Source organism: Numenius arquata, chromosome 7 (genome assembly GCF_964106895.1).
Source record: "Numenius arquata chromosome 7, bNumArq3.hap1.1, whole genome shotgun sequence".
Classification (NCBI taxonomy): domain Eukaryota; kingdom Metazoa; phylum Chordata; class Aves; order Charadriiformes; family Scolopacidae; genus Numenius; species Numenius arquata.
The window spans coordinates 44,800,886-44,817,627 of record NC_133582.1 but is presented as its reverse complement, the minus strand read 5'-3'; the positions used below and the strand labels follow the sequence as shown (position 1 = coordinate 44,817,627).

Below are 16,742 nucleotides of genomic sequence, written 5' to 3'. Positions count from 1 at the left end.
TCACTTTGGGTTGTCTCTAACGCTTTGAAAGTAAGTCATAATTAGGTATTTTCTGCAACACTAAGTTTGTCAATACAGCTGTGACTTGAAAAATCTGTAGGTGCCACAAAAGGAAAACCCTTATTGATACATTTTTTACTCAAAGCATTCATTTCAACAGGCAGCACTTCTCTTACAGAGGAGAAAATATTTCAGTTTAGGTTTGGCTTTTGACTTTCTAAATACTCACAATGGGTTTTCTTGATCTAGAATGAAAATATGGGCTTTGGTTGGCAAGTACGGATTCTTGGGCTTTGCTCTGTCAGGTATTGATCTGTGGATCTGCTTGACAGGCAGCTGTGCAGAGATTTAGGATCTTTTTGCTATGATACAGGTGGGAAAGGCAATGTCATCAAATGAGTCGGCGGCATACGAGATCATGAGAAGTCTGGATGTGGATTATGTTTTGATTATTTTTGGTGGCGTGATTGGCTACTCTGGTGATGATATCAATAAGTTCTTGTGGATGGTGAGAATAGCGGAGGGGGAACATCCCAAAGATATTCGGGTAAGCATTCTTGCTAAATACTGTATTTCTGTATGTTCATCTCTACCTTTTTCTTTTTTTTCTTTTTTCTTTTTTTCTTTATTTAAATTTTCATTTATGTTGTTGCTTTTCTGGTAGCGCTTATTACAGCGGAGGGAATCTCTACTACTTATTGCAATTTTATTTGAAAAATGTGTTATGGGTTGTTTTCCTAGAACATTAGGAGTGCAGAGGCCTGTAGCCCAGTTTCTTTCAATATTTATGGTTTTGAAAGGTCAGTAACCTCAAAAACTTACCACCTTTTTTGTTTTGCATGATACTAAAAGTACAGACTATCTTTTGTAATTCTTGTGCGCATGTCTCACTGTGCACCATCATACTTTAAAAAAAGTTTGAGTGTTCAGACTGTTTAAATAGTTGGCATTACAAATTTCTTCAAACTCTGTAATAGTAGGAGGCCAGTTAAAGTGTTAATATTGACTTACGTAGAATTTAAGTTATTCAAACATCTCACAGATTGCAGAAGTCTGTAGTAATATTTGCTTAAGTCTAACAAAAACTTGTAGATATTGAGCACAGGCTTTAGGGAGTAGCCCCTGTGCGTAGTTTCATCTTCTACCGGAGATGAAAATGGCAGACACTTTTTGTTTAAACACTGGGCACATAGGAAGTTTATGGTAACATTGCAGACCTTGGACACTAACAATACAGTGCTTTTCACCTTTCTGAAGAATATTTTTGATAGATGCCCAACTGACTTTTACACTTTTAAGATCAGTTTTCCAGTAACTGCTAACTGTGAAGTGACAAAACTTGTACCAGCACAGTAAGATGGATTTAGGAAGATGGGTCCGTTGGGGTCTGGGTTACAAGCAGGTAGTTTGTAACTATTTTACCTTGATTTTCCATTTTAAGACTAACTTAAATCAGCTTTCAAACTGGTAAAGTCAGTTTAGATTTTTTAGGAAGTTCTCTTTTGTGGAGAAGGGAATGAGAAATGATCTTAAATGGGGGTTTAGTTTATATTGACTCTCTTTATCTTCTTTTCTTTTTAAAGGAAAGCGATTACTTTACCCCTCAGGGAGAATTCCGGGTAGACAAGGCAGGTTCTCCAACTTTGCTGAACTGCCTCATGTATAAAATGTCTTATTACAGATTTGGAGAGATGCAGGTTAGTGCTACAACTTCTACTGAGTCTGAGTTGAAATGTGAGAAAGCAAATGTTATTTTGATATATTTTCCATCTTCTGGATTAAGTGTTCTTGTAGTAGCAAAATCGGAGGTAAGAGTCAGCTTTACAAATTAAAAGACATCTTAGGCATGGTCTGTTGTATCTAACCCTTAGAAAAAAGCATTTCTGCTGCTCACCTACACATGTACTTAGCTTTTTGCTGTCCTTCATGTCGCCTAGACAAGCGTCTTAATTCCACTGTGCAACGCGTTTGCTGAAGCATTAACCGTTATGTTGTGGAGAGCTTTAGATTTGTGTTTTGTAATAGCAACACAGAAGTGGAACTGTTAATTGACTGTTTAATCACTGTCAGAATCTACCCCATTTCTATGCAAGTCACATCTGTGTATTAAACAACACAGCACTTATGTAATAAAGGCGTAATTCTCAGAGAGAGTTGTCACTCCCCTTTGGGATCATTAAGCACATGGATGTAGCTAATCTGCCTGGTTTGCTGCTTTCTGTCCTCCTCTCCACTCCCCACCGAGGGCCCTTCATTCTGATGGGTTAGCACAACAATCCTTTATTCAGCTAAAATTGAGGCCAGTGGATCCTATTTGTAACACGGGGGGAATCCAATTTATCTGATAAATGTAAACATGAACTATTTCCGACTCGTATGGTAAGCCATGAAAGTGCAAGTTATTGCCCCTTAGGAGAGCACAAGTGCGACAGGACACGGGGTGATGGTTTTAAATTAAAAGAGGGTAGATTTAGACTGGATTTAAGGAAGACATTTTTTACAATGAGGGTGATGAAACACTGGAACAGTTGCCCAGAGAGACAGTAGATGCCCCATCCCTGGAAACATTCACGGTCAGTTTGGACGGGGCTCTGAGCAACCTGATCTTATTGAAGATGTCCCTGCTCATTGCAGGGGGTTGGACTAGATGGCCTTTGAAAGGTCCCTTCCCACCCAAACTGATCTATGATTCTACATGAGCAGCTATGCTAAAAAGCCACCACAGGCTGCTGCACCACAGACTCTCACTTAAGTAGTTTCGTCTCTGAATGCAGACGTGATTATTTCTGTTGAGACATGAAGTGCTGTCTCCTGCAACATCTGTAGGAGTAAGAATAGATGTGTCGCTTGCCATTGTAAAAAGAAGTTGAGAGGTTTTTTTCTGTGCAGCAATAACCGATGCAAGAGAAGCGTTGTCCTTTGACTAGACCAGTTGAAAGCGTTGCCTTGTGGTGTGAAGTACCATAGTTTGCAGTGATGGGTGTTGCGCGTTTTGTCTCGAACTAATATGCAATTTTAATTCTTATAGCTGGATTTTCGGACACCCCCAGGATTCGATCGCACACGCAATGCTGAGATAGGCAACAAAGACATTAAATTTAAACATCTGGAGGAAGCCTTTACCTCAGAGCACTGGCTTGTTAGAATATACAAGGTGAAACAACTAGACAACAGAGAGACATTGGATCATAAACCTAGAGTAACCAACATTGTACCGAAACAGAAGTATTTGTCAAAGAAGGTGGGTTCCCAGTGAAGTGACTGAAAGGGGTCAGGAGGTGGCAGTTTATTTTTAACAGAAAATCCAGAGCTGGTGAATTATGTATTTCCACTGGCCAGAATGTTACGGATACTGTTCATGTTAGTGTCCAATATCAGACCTGCCTGCTGGTAATAATTGTTAATTTACTGTCTGCTTAACTTAAAAGCATGTGAAGACACAAGGCTAGATTTTTTTTAGGCAGAATGCTAACTGGAAATAGAGCGTGTCACTGGCTGTTACAACTCTTAAGTCTTCATGTAACTGGAAGTATAATCTCTAAAGTACATCAATTCATGTTTCAGTATCTATGGCTCACTAAGTAAATACTGTGGAAGTTGCTTTCTGACTTTGTTTGAAAGTAGTGATGCCTAGAAGTTTAAAAATGGCAATTTTGTATGAAATAAATTAAATATGAAACTTTTGTTGACGGAACTTTAGTGTCTGGCTGCTTACTGTTTGAAGTCATCTGCATGGTTTTAAAACCGTTAGCTGTGGTGTGCTACTTCAGCCTAGTAAGACAGACGTGTTACGAGGGAAACTGGGGAGACCCTTAGCAGTCCTCTCCTTCACAACATCTGTTTTCTATATATTCAAATATATGTTGCAAAAGGAATTCCAGAATCCCGTCAGAAACAAATGCGTAACAAACTAAATCAGTATAGGCAGTAAACTTACACTGTGCCGTGGAAGTACAAGTAAAGAATGTTAGAGGGTAAAGAGGCTAATTTTTCTGATTTGATGCAAGTTCATAAAATAAGGCATTTGGGAGTTGCCACTGAAGGTAGACGTACCTTGAAAGGAAATTATAAGCTTTGCTGTGCCTGTCATACACTTCAGTGTAACTCTTGATCTTGAGTGACAAGCAAGGCTGTATTTATTAATGATAGATGCATTGACCCCACTTAAGCTGTGGCTGTGTCGGTTCTCTGTGTAAAGACAGTTTTGATAAAAGTTGATGCAAATTCTGATCCGTCACCAACTCCTGCAGTACAAACGGACTCTGCTTCCCACTAAGAAATGGGAGAACCAGCAAAGAGCATGGGGCGAACGTCTAAACTAGGATTTCTTACCTGCATTCTGAGGGCCCCTTAGTACCCACAGGTTTTCAGCAGCAGTTGCTTCCTTCCTGGAAATTCAGTCCCTCTCCTGTCACTCTTCCGTGTTAGGAATGACATTGCTCAAGCTCGGAGGCATTACATGTCTGAGTATTACATATTAGTATGTATCTGTCTGTCTTTATAATATTATTATTGTTGTTATTAAAAAGAGAAAATTTATATTTAATTGGCATAATAAAGCCTGCTGGTAAGCACAGCAAGCGTGGGAGCTGCCTACTGTCCAATTTGTTGTGGTAGGCGTGTCAAATGTACAACTACCTGCCAGGAGCTAACTGGATTTATACAACTTGGAAGTTAATTTTACCTGACTAACATTAATGCTTCTCCCTTTACTACCTTAAAAAAAAACAAAAACTCTAAAATATGCTGATAAAGACACAGGAGCAGAAAGCGCTAACTAGCCTACAGACCAACAGCAGAAGACTAAAGACTAAAATGTTGTTACTCGGTTCTTCTCTTGCTTTTGGAAGTGCTGCTTTGAGCAAATACAACTATTTATCTAGCATCTTGGTAACTTGTAAGAGAACCAAGCAGTACAAAATATGCAAGAAGGTATTTCCAAACAAAACTAGCATTCTACACCACTTCTGCTCTTTGGGCATATTAGAGCTTTATTGTGTTGGTTAATTATTCATTCTGCCTCAGCGCAAGCTTTGAAAACAATTCTACAGAGCTGGTAGATGGGGCCTGCAAAAGTACATCTTGTGCAAAAGCAAGTGCTGGGCATGAATTAATAATCCCAACTTTAAAACTAATAACTGGACAATGCCTAGTTGAGGGTTTACCATTTGAGCTCTTTAAAATCAATCTAAAGATCAGGCGTTGAAATGCACATCATTAAACCGCGGTCAAGACTAAATCATTAACTAATACATTTTATTCTGTTTTTCTTTTTAGACCTCCAAAAGGAAGCGTGGCTACATTAAGAATAAACTAATTTTAAAGAAAGGCAAGAGACCCAACAGGAAGACAGTTTAAATACACTGTTCTGATTGCTAATACGAAGCAGTTGTCCTTGAGATAACCAGTCTTTGCCTTTAGCTCAAGTCATGTTTCACAGCAACATGAGGGTACAGAACCATCATTGGTCCAGATTATTGTACAAAATTTTCAGGCAATGTCTGATTAAAAATATTGGCTTATTGAGAACAGCTGTTTTAGATTTGTAATGTGAAGCAAGACAGAGCTGCTATCCAAGTCTAGCAGCATTTTTTTTATTGGTACATATTATCCTTCAAATCTGTTGAGAATTTGGACTGACTGCACCAAAGAACCCTGTAATTTGGTCCTTGGCACATGCATACTTGTCAATCTTTTTTGGAAAACGCTGTTCAGCTGAATAGCAGCAGTACGTAAACCGGAATGGTGAAACCTAAAAATGACCCCTTTTCAACAATTTTAAGAGGAAGCAGAGCTCTCTGAAATTCAACTTTCAAAATAAGTTTCTCCCATGATTATTTTTCAATGGTTTTGTGGTTTGTTTGGTTTTTTTCCAGTGTCCTCTTACTCTGGCTGCAGGCTGGGTTTGATCTGGCGTGTAAGAAGCAGAGCTGCAGTTTTCACAAGAGGTGGCAGGACAGATTAATTGGGTGCTGGTTGGGACTGGAGGAGCTGCTTTTGTCGAAGGTGGGCTGGCGGCGGCGCTGCCTTACGCTGTCCTTTCCAAGGTAGACAAGGCAAACCTTGCGCACCCGTAGATACAAGGGCTAAATTTGTATCCTCCTGCAAAATCTGAAACGACAGTAATGAATGCTACAGTAACACACAGCTGAGCACCCTGTAGCGGCTGGTGCTTCAGAACAGAAATTAAACTATTTTAGGTAAATGTTTACATTGGTAACGCAAGTATAGCCTGTTTAATGGGGAAAAAAAAAAAAAAAGGTTGACAGGTATCCAAACCCCCTTTTCTGTGGCTATTGGAGGGAGAGGATTTGCAAACCTCTCCCCCCCTCACTGCCTTTCTTGTGAGGGTAGAAGTTTTTCTGGAAATCTGTTTCTCTGCATTTTTATTTAGAGTGCTTAAATCAATTGAAGAAATTCCTGCTGTAGTGCTATTTGCTTTGTCTGTCTTTTATACTGTTTTTTTTAAAGAAAAAAAAAAAGTGGTGAAAGCTGTCAGATTAAATGCACTAAAATATAAATGGAGACTGAACGTGTTCACTTTCCAGCTATAGGAAAACTTTATACAGACTTGAAAATTTTCTTTAATTAAAACGAAAGGGTTTTGCAGTTTGTTTTCCTGCCACAGGTTGTAACTTTTTATAGAAACAAAACTTGCATCAATAATTGGATGTAAAATGCAGAATAGTATGTACCTTTCATGAAGAAAATGTAAATTTACAGTGTTCTGTGAGAATGTTACTGCTGACTTCTTTCCCAAGGTGTAGAATATTTTTTTTGATTTATGAACTCATTTTTGACTCCGATGGTTTATACAGACCAATACTACAGCTGCAACATTTTCACAAAGGTAATTAAATCTGGATTTCTGGCCCCCTGTCGTTTGGAGATTTCATTTTATTTTGTTGCTTTAAAGCTCAATGCAGACCAGTTGTTGACTGTAGGGGAAAATAAAGTTAATTCAAGTTTTGTGTTAAGGGTGTTCTGTCAGTTTTGTTGTGATTAACTTGATAACGTGTTGCTTATACTCCTAGTGATAAATGAAGTCATTCCAACTCCATAAGGTAAATCTGCTGACCTCATGAAGTTGCCGTAATGAAGCCACAGCAGCTACTTAACATCTCTGCAGCTTACATTTATTAAGCCAAGCGTAGGGCCTGGGCTATGCTCACATTCAAGGTGGCTGCAGTATTTTCTGAGAAGAGCAGCCATCCTTCCCGAGCATCCTTACGCCATGCAGGAGCTGTAATATCTTTCTTGCTTCTTCCAAGCGAATCTGCATCCTGTCCCCTCACCACAGCTAAGAAATAAACGATAGAACGCGTGGAAGACCATCCGAAAGGCAGCAGAACAGCTGCTGCTGGTCAGGCTGGGGTTTGGCAGTAACTCAGCCTTGTTTTAAAACAAGGCAAGAAAAGTTTGCCCTCCCATCTTTAGGTATCTTTACAGTTCTGTCAGCTTGTTTTCCATCTTGGCTGACAGTGTTCTTTTTAACAGAACAGAAATAAGTGACTCCTGTCAATTTTTACAGCATTTTTAAAGTTACGTGAAAGAAAAATGAGCTAACTACAGGAATCTTAGCCAGCCTGGGCCTAAATTGCCTACCGCTTACCTGAGCTTTCCTAAATCTAACTTGATTTCAAGGTTTCTGCCAATGTTAAATGACATGAAAAGCTGGAGTCGTTAAGGCAGCCCTTAGAAAAAGCAAAGTAACAAAGAAGAACTGGCGGGTGTTGAATCACCTTCCTTGGTTCATCAGGTTGGTTACCTGGTTCTGCACCTGCATCCGCGAGTTACTCAGCTAAACTAACTCTGCCTCTTCACTTGGATCAGCGCAGAATACTACTATCTTCTGTAATTATTGAACGTACCACCCCATACTAATTTTTTTTCCTTAGCTACAGCCATCCTTTTGTTGTTCTACTAGGTCAAATTTGGAAGCATAATTGTCACAGAATAGTAAAATCTGAAGTAAAAAAATGCTTCTGCTCCGCTTTGGTCTTCGGTTGCTAAGGAACTAAAACTGTGTGTGTCTCGGAGCCAGCGCTGCTCGAGTTCTGTATCACTTCATCATCACTGGTGAAAGCAGCGAGGGCAGATGGCACAACTGGTAATCCCAGAAGAAATATTTTGACTTGTGGAAGTAATTCCATAATGGGGGGGGGGTGGGAAGGAAGTCATTAGTTAAATATCTTGACAGATTTACTTTTGAAAACCCAGTTAAATGCTTTGACTCAGCCCTCTGTAGTTACCGGTCCCACTATGAGTAAAAACTGAAAATAAATCATATTTGGCTGCGAGTAAAACTCTTTAAACCGAGTGTATGAACTGCTCCAAGCCCCGGCCGTGCAGCGAATGCAAGGGGAGGCAAGGAACACGCCTGGGGAGTGCTTCCGGCCCTATTTACAGCCAGTTTTGTTTTCGGTTTTGCATAAAAACAAAGAGTTCTGGCACCACCATTTCCAACGCTCTGGATAAATGTTTAAAATAAACTCAAACACTTGAAAATAAATAAATCTAACACTTGTAAAATGTAGACCAGGATCCAGGAAGCCTTGAAGCTCGTTTTTCCTCCCCATGCAAAGTGTCCAATGCTGCAATAATTTCGAGCTGTATTTTAAGAGGTATCTAATCAAGAATCAAAGATTAAATGAAGTAACGATTTTCAGAAACAAGGGAGCACCCTACCCTATATTTCCTTTTTAATTGTCAAAATAAGGCTCGTGTTCCCCAGCCTTTCCTAAAGCCGGGATGCTGCTGCCCAGCCCTGTTTTCCCGGTGTAGTGCTGTCCAGTTTAAACAGAAACTTACCCGTGGGGCGTCTGGCAGCAGGAACGAGGGAAAACCCACCACGATCCAGGACTGAGCTGACAGGTCACTCCTCTCAGACACAGGCAAAGAGCTCACAGGTGCCCTGGGTGTTGCACCACCGCTCCCGGACAGCCCAGTAACTGACACCAGTAACTCACGCTTCAATGGAAAGAGAAAGGGCATCCCACTACTAAATGAAACAAACCTTTTATTCATGAGCATTTGTCATTTTAAATTCACAAATTAGGCAAATCAGAAGAGACCGCCAGAGCATCTTTCAAATGATAAAGGTATAAATTTTCTTTCTGAACATTTCTAATTTAAGAAAGGAGAAGGTTGCATAGGCTTTCTACAGGTGTGCACAAAAAAAAAAAAAAAAATTGAAGTACATGGATGTTTTTACATTACAATTCAGAGTGTACATTGGCTACTTGAGAAGGAAATGATTCACTTGCAAGTCCAAGACGGCTACTGGAACAACCTACAGAATAAGGCTTATGAATATTTACTTCTCAGTCCTGTAAAATATACTGAACACCTAACTATCAAAAAAATAAAATGACACGTGTGAATCTTGTTTTGGAATCTCTCGCTGATGGGATCTTTTCAGAAAGGGCTATTTTTACGTTTGTCTCCTCCCGAGTTACTTCGGGAAAGAAAGGGCAGTAACGGCATCAGGGGATTCGTCACGGCATCGGAACAAAACGGAACATTTCTCAGAGCACAAGTGGAATGTTCTGGGCATGCAGGAACAACCAACCATGCAGACAGAAAAAAATCCGCAATAAATTACAAGCAGAAAATTATTCCAATTTCTCCTCAAAAGAACGGCTACAGCATCTTTGTTGCCTCGACAGTCCTACCCTCGGAGCCGGGAGAGGTCTACTCTCCCCGGGGCGCAGGGTGGGAGACGCAGGGCGCTCGCCTGCCCCAGAGAGGTTTGCAATGGCTACTTCTATAGTGAGCGTGGGGCTGCTGCTTTGGTGTGTGAAAGTCAAAGTTCTGGGAGGATGTTCCACGTGCTTAATTCTGCGTTTCCAATTGTTCTTTGTGATGTTTTTACACGCTGCAGGAATACTGCTACTTACTTCTCAGACTAACCTCTGGAACAAAAGCGGATCCTTGACAGCGTTAATTCTTGCAGGTGCTAAAGTACACCTTCTCCTGATGATGCGTGGTAGCGTTCCAGCGATTGCTACCACAGCATCATTTTGGTTTTGTTACAGAAAAACACCAACTATTCCTAAAGATAAGATTTTTTTTTTTTCCCTTTAGAAAAAAAAAAGTCAGCTACAAAACCAAGCTCATGAAGTCCACGTTTTTTTTAAAAATAGGATTTAAATCATTTATAACATTAATCTTTCTAATGTGCAAAAAAAGGACATACAAGCAGACAAAATAACATTTAGGAGGAAAAAGGAGCCACACCATTAAATAGGGATCTGAAGTTCAAATGTAAAGATCTATTAAATATTATGTTCAAATGAACAACTAACGGCATGTTTCCTTGTGCACACACCTCCGCTTAGCCTTCCGAGTTGCTTAAGAGATTTTAACATCTAGATTTTAACATCTACCAAAAATAATAATTATAAAACGCAGGATGCACAAGAAGAGAGAGAAGCAGTGCTCTGACCTACGTGTATTTGTGTGATATCTATAAAGCCTAAGTTACTGTATTAAGAAAGCAGACAAAAGGCACAGAATGAATCCGCACTACAGAAAGGCAGGCATCCACGCTGCTGTACCTCAGCAATACAGTGGTTTCTTTAGGGGGCACTGTAGAAAGCAGCACTGAGCAGGAGTCGGCACATTTTTACATTTGCCTTTTGGTGCCGCTTCTCTCAAGAACACCTTCACTTTCAACAAATACAAACTAAAAAGCAACGAAGCCTTGACACGCTTTCAGAATCCACTTTGTTAGTGTCACAGCGGTTACCTCACAAAGCAAGATCAAGCTACAGGATTGTTTACTTACTTATTCTTTTTTTCTTTTTACTTTACAAAACAAATCCTATCCCGTTTCATTTGTTTTACTAATAAAGTTATTGTCTCAGTGTAATAGTTTACTAAAATCGTTACTTTTACATCAGAAAATCATTCATCTGAGAGGGCTTGTTACATCACCTCTGCTCATCCATGTGTCTCATCCAGAAGCCATCAATGGGGCCAAAAGCAAGAGAAATCACAACACGGGTCCGCTTGGAGCCTTCACAGGGAATGAAGGGCTCCGACCAGCCCAGCTGCGGCTGATTCCCCAGAGCAGCGCACGGAACCCGCCTCCCGGCTGCTGGGGAAGGAAGGCTGACGCCCACCACAGCAGCACGGGAGGACGGGACTCCTCTCCCGCCTCACAGCAGACGGGCTTTTTAGCCTGAACGCATCAGCAGTGGGTTGGTTTTTTTAAATGGGGTGGAAAGCTGAGGCAAGAGTGAGCTGGAAACGCCACCAGCTACATCTGCCAGAAGGGATTTAGTGGAACATATAACCATATAACCCCAAATCACCGGCACGAGAGCAGCCAGAGAACGCTACGCAGCAGGACGGATGACCAGAGCAGCTGGCTCACCGGTGACCACAGATCCACTGAACAGCTGGAAGTACGAATAAACAAAAAAGTGAGGGCGCAACGGGTTAGTGCCAACAACGTTCTTGAGAAGGTATTGCTACTTCTTGTAAGATGGCAGAGAATTCACACTCGAAAGTGACAGGAAACATGCTCTTAAATCAGCATCCCGGAGAGCGAGCGCTGTCAGTGTCTCATTCTTACGTCAAAGTGAGTTACTCAATGACTGGTTAGACAGGACGACTGCCATTAAGTGACACCTCACGTTTTAAGTGCAAAACATTTTTTGGCAAAAGTGAAAAATAGAAAACCCTTAACCGGTAACAATAAAAAAGTATTTTCTTAAATACTAGCATAGGGCCTGATCCTGCAAGCACACAACTCGGGGAACCCCAGCTGAGCCCAGCCGGAGCTCTGTGCCCTAACACTTAGAGGAAAAGGTCTTTAAATCACTGTTAGTGTTTATACTTGTTTACATGTAGTGTAAATAACACACACACAAACACACACACACACTGCGTGTATATCTGTGTGTACGTACGGACGTGTGCGCGTGTGTTTGTGTATCCACACACACAAAATGGCTCCTGAATAAACTTGAGCTTGTGGTTATTTTGAGATGCATCATTCACAGTACATCGCTTCTCGCTTGGATCTTCTGATAACGACCTATTCGGAGACATCCTGAAGTTATAGACTGGATCACTTTAATGCCTTTAAGGTGAAGTTATGAGGCAACCGCTCGATTCCCGTCAATGGGTCTTCCAGAGAGGATTCAAGTACAGCCAACCATCGCCCTGCAAGGAAATTAGGGAGAGTTTACAAGAAAGATTTATACATCCTGGATCTGTGTACGTCCACATAAAAGCTCAAATAATACCGGTCAACACAAGAAACCACCCCGTCATCTGAAAATTCTGTACTTAATGAATATAAAAGTAGTCTGGGCAGAAGGGGGAGGAGAAGCAGTGGGAAGATGCAGTGGATGAACTGCTGGTTGGAAGAGCTGCAGGTAGCGGCTAACTCCAGGATACAGGCACACAGGAATTCCCTCAGCCAGCCTTATTTTCCTTCCCCCTCTCCTCTAAGAAAGGGCAAAGATGAACTTAGTAAAATCTGTTTCATTTCAAGCAGATGAAACCCAAGACTGTGTTTAAGGTGTCCATGAGTACTCGCATGGGACAAACATCCCCAGATCACGTTCACAGAACTGTAGAGGTTGGAAGGGACCTTCAGGGATCCATCTAGTCCAACCCCCTGCCAGAGCAGGCTGGACAGGAACGCATCCAGGTGGGCTTTGAATGTCTCCAGAGAAGGAGACTCCACAACCCCTCTGGGCAGCCTGTTCCAGCACGCTGTCACCCTCAAAGTGACACTGAATTTAGATCAAGATTAGTGGGGGATGTGAGTACATAGCACTTGTAAATTAAGGTGTGGATTTTAAGGCAAAAAGCATGGCTTTAGGTGCCTAACATTAGGTACCAAAAATTCAAATGAAAGTAAATCTAACGAGTTTACAGAATGGCCATGGAGCAATCCGTTGCTGTCCTTTAAGAGCCAAACTGGCAAAAATAAAATTTAAGTAGGAAATAGATCATTTTTATATACAACATTAGCCCGTGGTAAAACCACAGACAAGCACCCCCAAGTTTGCAGGAAGATACTGCTGGGTCTTGAACGAATGTACCTCTTTGGCAAAATATTTTGGTTTCCACAGCGTTGTAAGAGCCGCACGTTGCCTCTCCTCTGCCCGCTGTCTCTCCTCCAGGCGGTGCTTGTGTTCTGTCGCTGCGTCAATATTACCTTCTTTCAGAGAATTGGTGACGTGCTGCCAAAGGTGCCTGCGTGACGGAGAAGGAGCAGATGCGACAGAGTGAGAACTTCTGCCGCAGCTGCCTGCCCGGCCAGAGAACAGCACGGGGAGAGCAGACTGATGCCACATCGCCGTGCCGTTTTTGCAGGTCACGTAGCTCGTGAACCATCGCTCTTCCAGGGCATTCATGGCATTTGTGGACCACGTTTTCAGATTTACTCATCTGCCAGTATTTTACCACGCAAGTTAACTTTTTTTCGTGTTCCTGACTCCACAACCTGAGCGTTTTTCTCAAAGCAGATGGATTTATGTTTGTCATTTCCTGTTGACATTCTTTACTGATGATCCACCCCCAAATGACATGTGTTTATTCTGTGTTTATTTGCAGTTAATTTTTGAATTATAAGAGAACGTTGGCCAAAAGCCAAGAGTACATTAAAGCGGGACACTGGCTGTTCCCACCGGGTTACCAACAGAGGAACCGATGCATCGATTCTAGGGAGCCCTTCCAGGTCTGTGCTCTATACTCCCAGTTAACAATAATTATCAGTACGTAACCACACTCGGGTTTCCACACGACCGACCGCGTTCCGATGCGATGCCTTCTCACACTCCATTCGCCTATAGCAGAAACTTTCCCCAGAAAAATACTGAGAAGAAACCGACTGCAGCTTGCACGCATTTCCAGGGCTGTTTAAATGAGTTTCTGTTTACAATCTGATAAACTGCATATCCTGCAGAAACATTGGACAGTTGTAATTTGTTTACTAGTATCCAAAAAATACACTGCGGAGCTACTGGTTTCCTTATTTACTCCAACCCTTCTGTTCCTAAACTACAGGGGAAAAATGAGTTTGTGATAAGCAAGCATGTCTAGGAAGTAGGAAAATGATATCTGACCCTGCACAATGACTCAAGACACGCTTCTGTACAATACAGAGAACGTATTTACAGATAATAAAATGAAGCTTAACTCATGTTTTTAAATCCTCCAATAAAATGTTCCTAAATTCAATAAAAATATTGACTTTTCTGAAGATAAGTGCCAACAGTTATTGACAGTGAATAACGGCACAGGCTTTTTTCTCATGTACCTAGTCATAGTTAGGCATGTGATGTGGGTGCTGAGAGCCTTAAAACCATGTGTGTGTGTATTTATATCTCACATTGGATCATATTTTACATATTTTTATACATATGTATATATTCTAAAATATATAAAACATGAAAGTCCAGTGTAAATCATAAGATGCAACATTACTTGCAACAGACTGACTACTACAACCACTCAAAAAAGCAGGTGAAAACACTGCATTACCATTTTCCAAACGCTCATTAAAACGCATACAAGCGTTTTCCCCCTCTACAACATTGATGTATACCTCACTAAAATGTAATTTATGTTCCAAAGAACCAATACACAGCTTCAGCTATTTATGCCTGCATTAATGTGCTGCAGGAAGCGAGGCGTTTTTGAACCACACCATTTATAACCGCAGTTTTGCTTCCCTGGTCTCTTCCCGCCCGAGGGACGAGGCTGGAACGCCTCTGTCCTTACCTTGACTCCAGCGGGCCTTGCTTTGCTATCGGCCGAATCTTCTTCCTGATAACGGGCAGTTTGTTAGTGTCGATCACTTTGGTTTCTCCATTGCTGTAAGTAAATTCCAGCGTCCCGTTCCATTCTCCCTGTGCCTTGCATACAATGGTGTTGGTGGGATTGTGTTTCACTTCGGCTGTAACCCTGATGCGAGAGGGAAGACAGACAGACCACAGAAATAACCAGTACCGTTTGTTATCAGCATACGAAAGCGCTACCGCCGCTAAGGCCGCAAGTAGCTTTTTACACCTGTAAAGCAGTTTTTCAAGCAAAAGTAGTGACGCTGTCTCCAAGAAGAAAGACTCAACGCAGGGAAGCTCTGCTAATGCAGCAATAGCTTTTGGATGACATTCTCCCGGAGTACAGCGGCAACCAAACTGCAAACCCTGATACGGCTCTAACCCAGAACTGTTTACCTCGTCAGCCTGAAAAACAACTGAGATTCATGTGACATTTTTAGTACACACGTTATTTTCACACCTGAACATAATGCTGTCAGATACCTACGTCAAAGACTTCAGGTACCTTAATCTTCTTCTTTAGCTCTGCGAGTTTACTCTCAGCTGCCGAGAGGCAATGATTAAAGCTCCTCAGTGGTTTGAGAGTGAGCAATACAGATCGGTAGGACTGGAAAATCAGAAGGCAGAGAGTAGTTTTGTGTGCGTGTCTCCCTCTAAGAACATGCATACGTGTGCTTTAGCAAGCCATGTCAAGTAATCTGCAGCCTCAATTAAGTTTTTTAATTATTAGACTAATACAGCACAACCTTGCCTAATTTTCACTCACCCTGATGGCACCAATTATTAAATCTACACCTTTTAGAAAAACCCCTGTCAAAACAGCCCATGTTGATATTTGCCAGAACACAGAATCGAAATGGCTGACACACATATGGAAGAACAATTAGACCAACTGAAGCAAACCCCGGGTAACTATGCAAAACCACACCATCCCAACAGGCAACACAGCCTTGGCATGGACACTGCTACAGCCCAACAGCAGAAGAGAGGGGTCTGTGTATGTTAATCATTGGGTCATCAACTTGAGCCTGGACGTGAGACAGGAAGCTATCCTGCACAGTGCCCTGCACACCCTTAATAAAGAAGCACCAAAGACACAGAAATAATATTTTCATCATCTGTTTCAGTGCAGAAGTGGGAGTCCCCAGTAGGGAGCTACTGCTCTGGGCAGTGACACTTTCATTTCTCTCTTCCTTACAGGAACACCTGGAACACCACCAGTTCATCTAGAAGACTCACACAGCAGCAGCAGCTGGTGTAGCAGAAATATTGCCTTTTCTACATACATTTTTCTGATCCTGCATTTACAGCAATTTTTACAAGCAACAAAGCCTGGAAGAATACATTCACTTTAGTTTAATGAGAGAAATATATCCAAGTCAGTTAAATGATATAAAATGTATAACTACAATAAACTGTGCTCTGAAGCTGTAAGTCACCTCAGACACTAATAGGAAAAGAAATTCAGATATCGGCCTATAAAATACTCCAACTGAAAAACCAAACAGATCCCGAGAGTCTTTGTACTGAAATCCAGTAGCAAATAAACAAGAAGATGACAGTAATTCCTGTACCTGTGGACCTTCCCTCCATAGAATGGCTTGGTGTGGAACGTGACCGTGGCAGAATAGCCTGTTCTGGCACAATTGATGTTGACTTTCCCTCCAAGCTCCACCCATGGGATGGTAAGTATCGAGCGAGCGTAGGCACTAGGCAGGGTGAAAACATACTCTTCTTCATGTTCCATCAAGTAAAGAACACCTATGTAGGAAGAAGGTTGAAAGTAACATGATTAAAAGTTCCGTGATAAGACCCGACAGTCACTGACCCAATGACTGTCATCAACATGTCCTTCCACAGAAAGCACAATGTGCAACTCGCCTTGAAGGAGGGTACTGTCTGATAAGGGAAAAAAAGTCTGCCCTCTGGAACAAA

General features: G+C 41.5%; 2 protein-coding genes across 4 annotated transcripts in view; one reads left to right on the top strand and one right to left on the bottom strand.

The window, feature by feature from the left end:
- The window catches only part of STT3B (STT3 oligosaccharyltransferase complex catalytic subunit B), a 55,113-nt gene extending 46,974 nt beyond the window's left edge, over positions 1 to 8,139 (top strand). For both annotated transcript variants that reach the window (XM_074151037.1, XM_074151036.1), the window contains 4 exons: positions 374 to 547; positions 1,584 to 1,697; positions 3,029 to 3,241; positions 5,278 to 8,139. In XM_074151037.1, coding sequence (XP_074007138.1) covers positions 374 to 547; positions 1,584 to 1,697; positions 3,029 to 3,241; positions 5,278 to 5,358 — 582 coding nt within the window. In that variant the 3' untranslated portion in view covers positions 5,359 to 8,139. The remainder of the gene's footprint in view (positions 1 to 373; positions 548 to 1,583; positions 1,698 to 3,028; positions 3,242 to 5,277) is intronic.
- An 865-nt stretch (positions 8,140 to 9,004) lies between these two features.
- The window catches only part of OSBPL10 (oxysterol binding protein like 10), a 109,313-nt gene continuing 101,575 nt past the window's right edge, over positions 9,005 to 16,742 (bottom strand). For both annotated transcript variants that reach the window (XM_074151039.1, XM_074151040.1), the window contains 4 exons: positions 16,382 to 16,568; positions 14,749 to 14,931; positions 13,065 to 13,218; positions 9,005 to 12,174 (listed from right to left, as the gene is read on the bottom strand). In XM_074151039.1, coding sequence (XP_074007140.1) covers positions 12,130 to 12,174; positions 13,065 to 13,218; positions 14,749 to 14,931; positions 16,382 to 16,568 — 569 coding nt within the window. In that variant the 3' untranslated portion in view covers positions 9,005 to 12,129. The remainder of the gene's footprint in view (positions 12,175 to 13,064; positions 13,219 to 14,748; positions 14,932 to 16,381; positions 16,569 to 16,742) is intronic.